At 38.9% G+C, this 11,898-nt stretch overlaps 1 protein-coding gene across 9 annotated transcripts in view; it reads right to left on the bottom strand.

Moving 5' to 3' along the window:
* LOC116847823 (calcitonin gene-related peptide type 1 receptor-like) overlaps positions 1–11,898 on the bottom strand; it is a 130,190-nt gene that overhangs the window by 31,911 nt on the left and 86,381 nt on the right. For all 9 annotated transcript variants that reach the window (XR_004378825.1, XM_032823238.1, XM_032823233.1 and 6 more), the window contains one exon: positions 1,880–1,986. Coding sequence is in view for 8 of the 9 variants with exons in the window: in XM_032823238.1 (XP_032679129.1) it covers positions 1,880–1,986 (107 nt within the window). In the remaining variant the exon portion in view is untranslated. The remainder of the gene's footprint in view (positions 1–1,879; positions 1,987–11,898) is intronic.

Genomic DNA, 11,898 nt, shown 5'->3' with positions numbered 1-11,898 from the left:
AGAGAGAGAGAGAGAGAGAGAGAGAGAGAGAGAGAGAGAGAGAGAGAGAGAGGAGAGAAGGAGGGAGAAAGAGACAGAAAAATAAGAAGCAAAGAGAACTTCATAAAAAGTTACTTAGTGAAATAATCAAGTTATCAGTTAAATAAACAAAATAAAAAATTAGAGGAATTACAAATAAAAAATTTTGATGATATCCAATCAAGAGAATGTTTTAAGGCCTATATACAAGTGTAATAGTGTAATCAAACAAGAAACTTGAGACTGTGATTTATGTAGTTGACAAGTACACTGTAAAAACTGATGTGTTAAATTTAACATTTTATGTGTTCTAAATCATCCACTCTCATTTATGTGTAAATTTACACAAAACAAATGTGGTAAAAAGTAACATACATAATATGGAAAAAATTAATACAAGAATTTAACACTTGAATATCGTCAGGAATTACAGTTTGTGTTAAATTGACATATATATAATGTTAAATTAACTAAAATAAAATGTTACTTTAACACTTGAGAGAAGTATTAATCTATGGTTTTGATGAAATAAAAATGTTAAATTGACATCTATATTTGACATATTAAATATGTCAATTTAACACAACCTGTGATTCCTAACGGTATTCAAGTGTTAAATTCTTGTGTTAATTTTTTCCATATTATGCGTGTTACTTTTTAACACATTTGTCTTGTGTTAAATTTATACATAAATGAGAGTGGATAATTTAGACATATAAAATATGTTAAATTTAATACATCAGTTTTTACAATGTATGAAATTTATCAGTCAAAATATCCAAAACGTTTCGATCCTTCTTTTAAGAATCCTTTATTTTAAGCTTCTAATAGACTCCTTCTCTAATCGAAAACGAACAGAGAGAAAGAAAAACAAAAACGCGAAACACTGCATTTCTTGATCGCAGACACTGAGGCGGAATATCGAAGAGAATTCGCGATTATTCGACGAAAAAGATTCGCACAGACGTCGGGGTTTAATTTTATGCTCGTCGCGTTCCCCCGTTTGCCTCGCGTCCCACTTCGTCGCTGAAATTTCCGCCGCGCATTATAAATTTCGTCCCGTCCGGCAGCGCGACAATTGCAGATTGCAGCGGACGGGGAATCAATTTTTTAGACGCAAATCGCGCGCAAGAGCTTGCCATGGCGTCGCGCATTATAATTCAAGATGGACGATGTATCAGCGATGCTTAAGCGAATAATGTCGGCCCACTGCGCGGCGTATCGTTCCGCGAGATAGATTGCGAAGTCGCGTGCTAAAATTGTTCCGCCCGGTAACGTCGCAAATGCAAAATACGTAATACCCCTCTGTCGTATGCAGCGTGCTTCTTTCGGATATTTCAACAAATGCGTACCGCTCGCTCGCTCGCTCAAACGATATTAGTTTTGCGGAAGATAGAACGCGACTCGGCAGCGAGACGATTGTGGATGCCCTCCGGGCGGAAATAACAGGCAAAAATCGAAAACTCGTGTCAGGACAGCGACGTTGCGCGACTAAAAGATGTAACTGGGCCTCGCGTGTTTGGACGTGTTATTTCCCACGGGGTCGGAACGGAGGGCAGAAGAAGGAGAGAAACTATGCGCCGCGATGGAATATCTCATCGATCTGTTAAAAATCCTTTTGGGACTCTTGAAAGATTCCACTTCTCTCTCACACGATCCTGATAAGGATCTTCGATGCTTTCTTTTTCTCTCTCTCTCTCTCTCTCTCTCTCTTCCCCTCTCTCTCCCTCTCTCTACCTTTCTCTTTCTCTATGCTGTTTGATATCTGCCGATATCTGTTCGATGTAGTAATGGATAACGAGCCCCAGCAATCAATCATTCTCTTTCGTGCGACCGGAATAATATACAAAATGTTACTCACGCTCAGATCCTGCAGATTCACGCAAGTCGTGTAATTGCTCCATATCTGATTAGATTCGGGATGTCGAAACCATGTGCCGTTCAATTCGCAGTACTTGTGCGCCATCACTGTAACGAAAAAAATAAGAATTTTCGAATGAAGCGCGTACATATTCAGAAATATGTTCTGCTGCTCCAGATAGAATTCTAAATGTCTCAGTTAAAATTTATCGCTGCTTTTTGTATCTGTTAGAAAATTGTCTGTGGTGGAATTTACGGCAGCAACATTTCAGCGGTCTTTGCAAGCAATTTAGACGAGTGTGAGGATTACACATTCGTTATTAGTCTTTCTTGTGTATCACAGTCACTTTCATGAAATATGTAAACCTTAATTTAAATGAGCGTTAGAGAGATGTTTTTGCCAAATTTTATAAATAGTTCAGATATAAATTCCGTGTCTGTTATCTATATTGATTAAATGCAAAACATATGCAATGTCACACTGTTTCCTAATCATTTATCTATCTTAACTTTAATTTCTCGTATCTAGATAATAGATCGCTATGACTGCAAGATCATATTTTTAATATATAATGTAACATTAGCATCGTCAACTTTGTTGATTTGTAATCACGAACTTTGATTTTTAATTACGAACTTTAGTAATATTTATGTAATATTTACATATACTATATTTAAGTAATATTTGTGATAATGTTTTATTCCTTACTCTAATATTTATTTATTTTTTACATAATTCGGGTGGAAATTATGCAGTTTTAAATCAATGTTATAAGACATTTAATAATGATATGAATTTTTCGCCGATGTTTGCGATAGAATTATTAGGTCGTAGGATTCCCAAGAATTTATTATACTGTCATGTTTCGTTCATATCGGAATCGATCAATGAAGGATGATCAATTATGTTTAGTTATATGATTAATGAGACACTTCGCGTATTTAACTCGTCAGATCACGATCACGGGTTCATTGTTTTGCGGAGTATCAAAGTTGCAAATGGAGGAATTGGCTGATGACAATCGAAAACATTCGCTATCATTACCAACCATTAATAATGTAGGGAAAAACAAGCAAGCGAGACAATTGAACGCAAGAATCCAGAAAAGAGAATAAGCTGAAAAGTGAGTTACGTGATTTCAGAGGAAGGAAATTCACCGGTGGCTTCGCGTACCGGCCTGATGTTGACGTGCACCCGTCGAGACGCACGTAGAGACGGAAATGCAAAAACATTTTCCGTACGAGGAAATGCGTAGTCATCCGTTAAGTCACGCTCGTTTCTTGTCGAAGCTCGTTTAAAGTTCCTTTTCCAACACGGAGACAACAAGGTAATTTAAAATTTTCCGATGAGAAGGGTTTGCAAAAACTGTGCCGGCAGCATCTCAACGCCAAGAATCGAAGGAGTCGACATCACTTCGTAGGAGCAGGAGAAGGAGGAGGAGGAGGAACGGGGTAAGGAGAAGTGGGATCGGAGGGATTATACACCCCGCAGATCCAGTTTGATAGTTTACAAATAAAACAAAACCGAACTTAAAGCCGTTTCCATGAGACGTCGCCTGATTAAACTTACCTCGGGGAAGGAAAAATGAAACTCCCGAGACTAGCGTCCTCGGCTCCTCGCGCTCCTTTTAATATTTTGCTTTGCGCCGTTCTCCGCTCTTAATTAGTCGATAAGATTCGACGTAAATATCCACGTTGTGCGCAAATAGCCTGTTAATCAGTGCGCAATTACGTTCCCGTTCGCCGTCCGTGACGTCTCTCCGATTTTCGTGAAATTTCACGGATGGGATAATGCGCTCGATGCTTGGGATGAAATCGCGCACTACCATCGACATAGGTACAAAAATCGAATCAAATTAGATCAGCAGAATGTCGCGTGCGAAGAGATGCAATTCGACAAGCTATTAATCGAAGATTGAGAAAATTGATTAATGAACAAAAATACCGAACGCAAAATCCTTGAATGTAAAGAATAAGTATTACTTATTTGCGTTGTCATTTTGAATATGAGTAAATAAATGGCGCGCACCCAAACAAAAAGATGTAATCTCATCCTTAACGGAATCCTTTGAATCTTAGAGGATTTTACTCTTATGGCTTCAAGAGGATTCTTCTTCAAGAGAGAAGGGAAATATTCTAAGCACAACATTCTTAAAGTTTCTTCTTTAGAAGAATTTTGTCTTTTACCTACACAGTATTAAGTTCTTATAGTGCATGAGAAGGTATTCTGCTTCAAGTAAACATATTTCTCTTGATTTAAAAAAGGAGGAGAGAATGATATCTAGTAGATTTGCGATTAATAGAATCCACTTTTAATGAGCGACGATAACGGTGAAGAGTAATTCTTCAAAACAAGTAACGCGGCAACGTTAACGGATTGTGTTCCAGAAGTAATTTTTCCAACACTAGAAGGGTGTAACTTATAACAGTGGTAGAGTTGTAGGTAACATATTACTTCGCAACCCTATTGTACTTGTCGGCTTATGTCACTGTTATTTTAGGTCGCGAGCCATAATTTTCTTGCTGTTTTCCTTTTGGGAAATTCTGGTCGGAAAATAGATCGTCAATTCGACAACGTTTTGCACTGTCAAGCGTATTATCGACAGTTTTATTCAATAATTTATTCGTTTCTACTTAGCCTGTCCTTCAAAGTTTCAGTGTTCTTGCTCATTAAGGGAATGTCAAAGAGGATGACGAATTTCAAAAATATCAATAATGTAGAAGCGGTCATCCCTCATACAATCAGGAACGCTACCCCTTTCATACTTCTTGTACGTACAGATCTTATATGAATGTGCTGCTTTGTTTTACTATATTTTTAGTGGAAATCATACGTAAATCATGTATATATATACAGGATGCGGCGCCAAAATCCGGATAAATTACACATTTTTTCCAAACATATTTTTTATTGCAAAAACGAAAAGGTTTACAAAATTTTTTTAATCACATTGTTTATAAGGCCATAAAGAACACATTTACTCAATATACACCCGCTTGCTTGAATGACCGCCTCCATTCTCGGTCTGAAGCGTGCGCAGGCGCGCTTTAATGTGTCACGGTCCATATCGGTGAATGCCACTTCAATAGCGGCTCTCAATGATGCGACGTTTGGATGTCTGGACTTGTTCGTCACCCTTTCAACTATACTCCATACATAGAAGTCCAAAGGATTCAAATCTGGGCTGTTGGGAGGCTAGAATTATTTCGACCAGAACATGTCGACGTTGTCCGACAACCAATTTTGCACCAAATGACTCACTTTAATTGTGTAAGACTTGTAGCGGAGGTCCTCCTCGACGATTCGACGCATAGTTTTCTCGCTCACACCAACAATCGACGATAATTTTCAGATCGACTGTCCTGGATCCTCAAAAATCAGCTCCTGAGCCCGTTGAATGTTGTCGGACGTCCTGACAACGCGCTCCTTCGAGTGGGTTTTCTTCGCCGGTGTTGCAAAACCTTCGTTGGACTTCTCTGACTCATTGTACTTTGCGATGACATCATACACAGTCGATCTCGGGTACCCGAAGAACCGAATGATTTCTGTCGCCGAGCGCCCAGCGCGAACATTTTCGATAATCGCGGCTCTTCGGTTATACTCCGCACTTGGTTTCAACATTGCGACTGTTTCGAGGTTATGATGGTTTAGTACATGTAGTCACGTCAAGCTATTTGAACGCTAATCACGACATCTACCAATGGTATAGAACGGTGAGAATTTCAAATTGAATTTTGTCCGGATTTTGGCGCCGCACCCTGTATATATATATATATATGAGGTGTTTGATGATAATATGTTAATCTTTCGTATACGTGTAGATCAGGTAAACAGTTGACCAAAAAATTCTTCTACCATTTTTGCAAAAAATCACGTAAAAAATTTAGTTATTAATCAAAAAAGATTGACGAATGATCGCGTGTGATAATGCGAGTGGAGTGCAATACTTACATAGAACAAATATCCGAAATACATCTCATGGACATCCTATAGATATCGTGATATCTATATTTTGGATATTTGTTCTATGGGGTAGAGATGTTGCCTAGACTGCGCCAATCAGCGTTCTCAGCTCTCCACTCCCTTTAGCGACTATCATCGTTCAACGCTGAACGTTCGAGCATTTGAAACATCACATTTCTAGTGTTTTCGTTCATCAGCATATTACCTCGCTCAAAGCGCCAAATACTGCCAGGTAGCGCACAGTGCGAATGACAGCACATGGGTTTGCTTACGCGTTACGGCCACTAATTCGAAAACAATTGCGTGGGAAAGCGCATCATAATGGTTGGTGCGGTGCGCGATTAATTTTCCGAGTCGCACGCACAGAAGCGAAGCGACGCAGAAATGTCTTCGACGCGGATGCAAATAACACGGGGAGAGATGACATTTCTGGCTGTGCAAATACGTACGCAGCGCTCGCGACGCAAGTGGGTGAATAATGAAACGTAACTCATTCCAGCCTTACAACAGAGTTTAGAATATGCGACTCTTGGGGTAATTCATCCGGTATGTGTATGAAGCCTGGTCGACGCGCTACATGTGTGTAGAGCGTGTCCTCAATAGCGGTGCCGCTCAAGGCATTTCGCCTTCGAGGAAAATCAATTTTCCGAGATATATGTATATGTATATTCTCAACTATACGTGACCGCGCCGTGCGCGCGAGCAATTTAACCCATTAAAGCCCACCGGCAATTTTGGTTGCCTCAATTATTTTCGCGTTTGGCCACGTTCACGCTGCAATAGCTGCTGCAGTTCCCCTTCTTGCGCGAATATCCCGGAAATCAACAAGAGCACACCGCGACGGATAATCTACGGTGAAGGCACAGCGATTGTGGCAACAACCGATTTGCAGCGCGGTCTTGCCGAAGAGGAAATCAAGCGAACATCGGTGATGAGTGGAAATCTTGGAACGTATCTCGAGCGCTTCCCGATATGCTGTGTGAGCTTTACCTTCTCGTCTCGTCGTGTTGTCCGATAGTGCGACACGGTGTCCATGCTTCATCGGGACGATTGATACGTTGTTTCACGTTAATTATTCATCAGACGATTGAATATACGACAATTATTATTGTTAGTCTTTCTCCTTTTCGAGTCGCCATCCCAAGTAGAACACAAAATCATTTTGATATCAAGATGACATCATTTTGACATCATTGTCGTGAAATTGTTATGAAAATGGTATCGTTTGAAGTCTAAAATGACATCACTTTTATATCATTTGACGTCATTTTGACTTTTATATGACTTTGTGTTCTACTTGGGATGTTTTACTTACGTTCTAATGAAGAAGAATAATATTATACTTAGAAAAATAATATTTTCCTTTTGGGGTTTTAGAAGAATCCTCTTGAGTCCGTGTAAACCTTATATAAATATGTACGCTACACACATTGTTCTAAGATATTCAGCGGATATTCAATCATAACCATGTATATACAGGCTGTCTGACAATAAAATACAAATCTCTCGTATATGTGTAGGAATGGTCAAACTGAACAAAAAATTCCTCTACTACTTTACGAACAAGCACGTAAAATGTTTAGTTATCAATCGAAGAAGATTAGCGAATGATTGCGAGTAGAGACGATGCCTGGATCGCGCTAATCAGCGTTCCCCACTCGCTACTTCTTTCTAGCCAATCATCGCTCGACGATTGCCATGTTATTCTACTTGAACATCGAATGTCAAGCCATAAGCTTTATACTTAAAACAATATTAAATGGTATGGTGAAAATCTTACATTGATTTTTATTTATTTCTTGGAAAAGAATTCGTAAAATTATTTTGTTCGGTTATCTAAAGCAGAACCTTCTCTTAAGTTGCAGTTTATGACAATGATCAAAGTCTTATTGATTCAACAATCAGAATAGAAAAAAAGATGAAGAAAGTAAACTTCAACGCTCTCAAAAATACGATTTATCAACACAAAATTTCGCTATTTGCGTATGTGTTATTTCGTGATGAATATTCTTTCAATCTAGGAACTTCAATCAACACTTGAAGTATCAGAATTGCAGCTATCAGTGACAGGTTTCGCGATTATCAATGACAAGTGGGGTTTTCCACTATCGCATGGGACCATTTCGATAGCTATCGCGTGGAACTAGATAATTTAGATTGTTTAAACGGAAAAAAAACTGTACTGTTACGTGCACGGTTATTTGAACGAGAGAATGACAGGGGGAGAAGAAGAGAGCAAGAGAGTGGGTGAGAGAGAGAAATAGAGAGAAGGGAGAGAAAGTTTCGCGCATAGCAATTATTTGTTGGCTCGTGTGGCCGTTCATTATTTCACGATGAGGGTCAATCGATCGCAAGTCGGAAGACTCGCCTACAAACCCGCCGGATGTTCGTCGAGCGTAAGGTATCGATGTCCGCCCTTAATTCGTCTATCACCCTTTTCTTGCATCTCCCCTTCCAATACCTACTCCTGCCAATACGTCGCGTTTATCTTCCCTTTCCCCAACCGACCTGTTCAGCTTAAAAAGCATGTATATATATGCATATATATATACATGTATATATGATATACTGGTCCAAGATACACGATGTTGCCTAGGTTACCTAAATTATTGCAAAACATCAAGGGGATGAAATCAAACGAAGGGGATGAAATGTCCAGGTTTCATGGTAGTCTATATTTTCCGCAAAATCCTAGAGAATAACTATATAAAATTTGGTCCAGATCGGTCAAAGGGTTTAGGAGTTTACAGAGAACGTACAGACAGACATTCTATTTTACACACACACACACATATATATATATATATATATATATATATATATATATATATATATATATATAGTTATATATAGGACAATATATATATACATACAAAGGCGCATATACGCACAGCAGGGTGGCTTTTAAAGGGATGCATCGCGCGTCACGTTGGGAGATTTATTCGCGAGCTCAAAATGAACAGAGCGCTCGTTAAAAGAGAACGTCCAGCGTTTAATTCCCAAATAAAAACAAGCTTGCGTGGCTCACGTGGTCCAAGAGCGTGCTGCAGCTGCGCGACTCTTGATCGAAAAAAATGAGAGGAAAGGTAGGAGGGGAGAGAAAAAATGGATACATACAGCGTAGATACATGTACTTCAGTGTCGGGCTTAGTGCAGAACGCAAGAGAGATTGATCCGAGAGCACGTACGGACATAATAAGAAGATAATGAAACGTTATTAGCGACGCTGTTTCCCGAAATGCGATATCGCTCGCGCGATCTCATTTGAAAGATACCGTTTTCGATGGAGTGCGCGCCTATACGAACAACGGAATGTACTATTTTGCGCTGTTAAATCGACATATCTCGACATATCCCACTTTCAACCCACTAAGCATTTTGGATGCAACGCGGTCACTTTAATTAACGAGATTAACCGTTAACGAGGAAATGATTGGAATACGTTCGCCTCCTGCGATGATATGGATCAATTCTGTCAGATTAATGCAGCATGCAGTGCGTCCGGTTACATTAAGTTATCCTTAAGATCCCCTTTCATTCATGAAATGATGTAAAAAACAGACCTTAATCTCGAGATGTCTCCAACCTCTGTCTCCCCTTTTCTCACTCTCCGTCGCCTCTTGTCACACTCTATGTTTTACTCCCGTAAGGATATCCTTTAGTAACTATTACATAATTCATACGATGTGTCTGCTCACGTCGCGCACAGGACATAACTTTTAGATGGTTTTATTACCCGGTTTTATTTCCAGAAAAATCACACCATACACATAAATAAACAAAGCTAATACAACACTTGGCTACGCAACACGGACAGAGATATCAAAAATACAATCGTTTTGGGAAAATTAATTGAACATTTCGTATGGCAGGTCACTATATAAAGTTTCAACGTAATTGGAAAACGTAAATAATTGTACGTTCTGCTTTCACGCTGTGTCAGTATAGCAGACAATACATAAATCTTTTATGTAACGAGTAATTTGTCTTTTTTTTTCATTAGGTTTCCGTTTTGTAAATAAATTTTGCCGCACAAAATCTGTTATTCAGTCTTCTTATTTATTTATATACTTGTTTTTCTTTCGAGAACTCAGCTTCTATCGAGCGACCGCGATTTCGTGCGACTTCCTGCTTTCCTCGCTAACAATTTATCAGAGCGCAGACTGAAGGTGATAAATGTCTGTGGAGCTCCCTTTGACCCTAAATTCTAATAGCATGAGCTTCCTCTAAGATATAACGATGTCAAATCTATTGCAATCTATCGTACAGTCATTAAACAATCGGGTGAGCGCCGGTTGTAATCTTTTTATCCTCCTACGAGAAAATCCTCTCCGGAAATTCTAAGTTAATCTTACGTTAATCATTAATCTTACGTATATTAGGGTATCTTAGAATTTTCGATAGATTATGCGTATATTACTTTGCATATTGTATGTGTCATTCTTTAAATCATTAGATAAAAAGAACTTCTTGATGATGTAAATAATACTCATTTCAATTATTGTGATACTCAGGAAAAATTGTGCAATTCGTTCGCGTGTGTTAATATCATAAAAATAAAAGCTAAACTTTAGCGGAAAAATCAATGAAATTATCAAATAGTTACTGACCAACTGCGCATGCGTGTACGCTTGTGAGCGTGGTCTGCGCACGAGACGGCGTGACTGCTGCTTACTAATGCTGGTATCTAACTCTGGACATTCTTATTATTTTGGTCTTTAAATATAAATATTTTAACTTTCAAAAAAATATAGGAAAAATATATATAAACACTTATTAAATATATAAGTATATTTTACGTTAAATGTTCAAAGATTAGTATTTAAAAATCGCACCAATAAGGATATCTAGAGTTAAATCATCATCGTCATTAGCATCATTAGTTTAAACATTGGCGCTTTCATCTTAACTCAGCCGGCTGATTTTCCAACATATAGAATAAATCTGTTAAAACGAACAGGAAATTATGCTCTATTTTGGTAATATCGAATTATTGAACGTTTGATCAAACAATTGAAAATTACTGTTGGCAATTTAATCGGTTATTCACTGATTAGCTTAATCGGAGTTCGGTGAAAGTCATTCTAATAGAGAGAGAGTGTATCTAATTAAATTATATCCCGTCCACACAATACAAATAGCGTCCAGCGTGCGACCATATTATTTTCTCGTTCTCATCCCATCTCATACTCAGAGCTGTAATATTCTTCCATATCTTTTCTCTTTTTCCCCAATTTCATTAGACTGAAGTAAATTGAACGCTCCTTTGGACACGCCGCGATAGGCTGGCGATAGGTTTCGCGTGAGCTTTCCAGTAGGAACAGCGTTTTATCGGCGGAAAAGCGTAGCCGAATCGCGGAATATTTTTCACGCCGAAAAGGCGTCCTTGTCCGGATTGCAATCAGGCGGGCGTTTGTGCACAGTCGAAAAAGAATGATTGTGCATATTGTACCGAAATGATTGGATCGGCGTGGGGAAAAAGCTCGCAGAAGTCGCTCACCTGCGAGTTGCACGTGATGATACACGTATACGCCGCGAAGGACTCGTAGGACGATCCCCATCGTTATATCTTGGTTATCTTGGATTGAATAGAGGCAAGAGAGAGGGAACGCGCGCTTCGTGAAACTTTGTTAATACTATAGTAGTGTGTTCGCAGAAGTTTCGATATCCATTTCGCTGATACCGATACACATCGTCGACATCGACTACGAAGGATCGATAACGCCACAACACAATCGCGCGCGTGAATGTATTAATTCGCTGCGTCTGTTTTCGGACACACGGCGAGAATTTAATTCGCGGATTCGCGACAATAACGGTCAGAATGTGTAGTGAATAAATTTGTGTTTACCTTCGACATAAGGAACGGTGTGATGTACATATGAACGTCGAGTTAAGTCAAGTAATAGGCGTTACACTTTTCCGACTGATAAAATTTGACATTTGGGGTTACGAGTAATACATCCGTCACATTGACGAGTTTTAAGTCTCGTAGACGACTCCGCATTATTGTATGATGGCTAATATAATAATAATAGTGACTATATGGAGTATCG

This window comes from Odontomachus brunneus, unplaced genomic scaffold (genome assembly GCF_010583005.1).
Source record: "Odontomachus brunneus isolate Ranch 3 - 2012 unplaced genomic scaffold, Obru_v1 Obru_scaffold_083, whole genome shotgun sequence".
Taxonomy (NCBI): domain Eukaryota; kingdom Metazoa; phylum Arthropoda; class Insecta; order Hymenoptera; family Formicidae; genus Odontomachus; species Odontomachus brunneus.
This window is presented reverse-complemented; position numbering and strand designations above follow the sequence as displayed.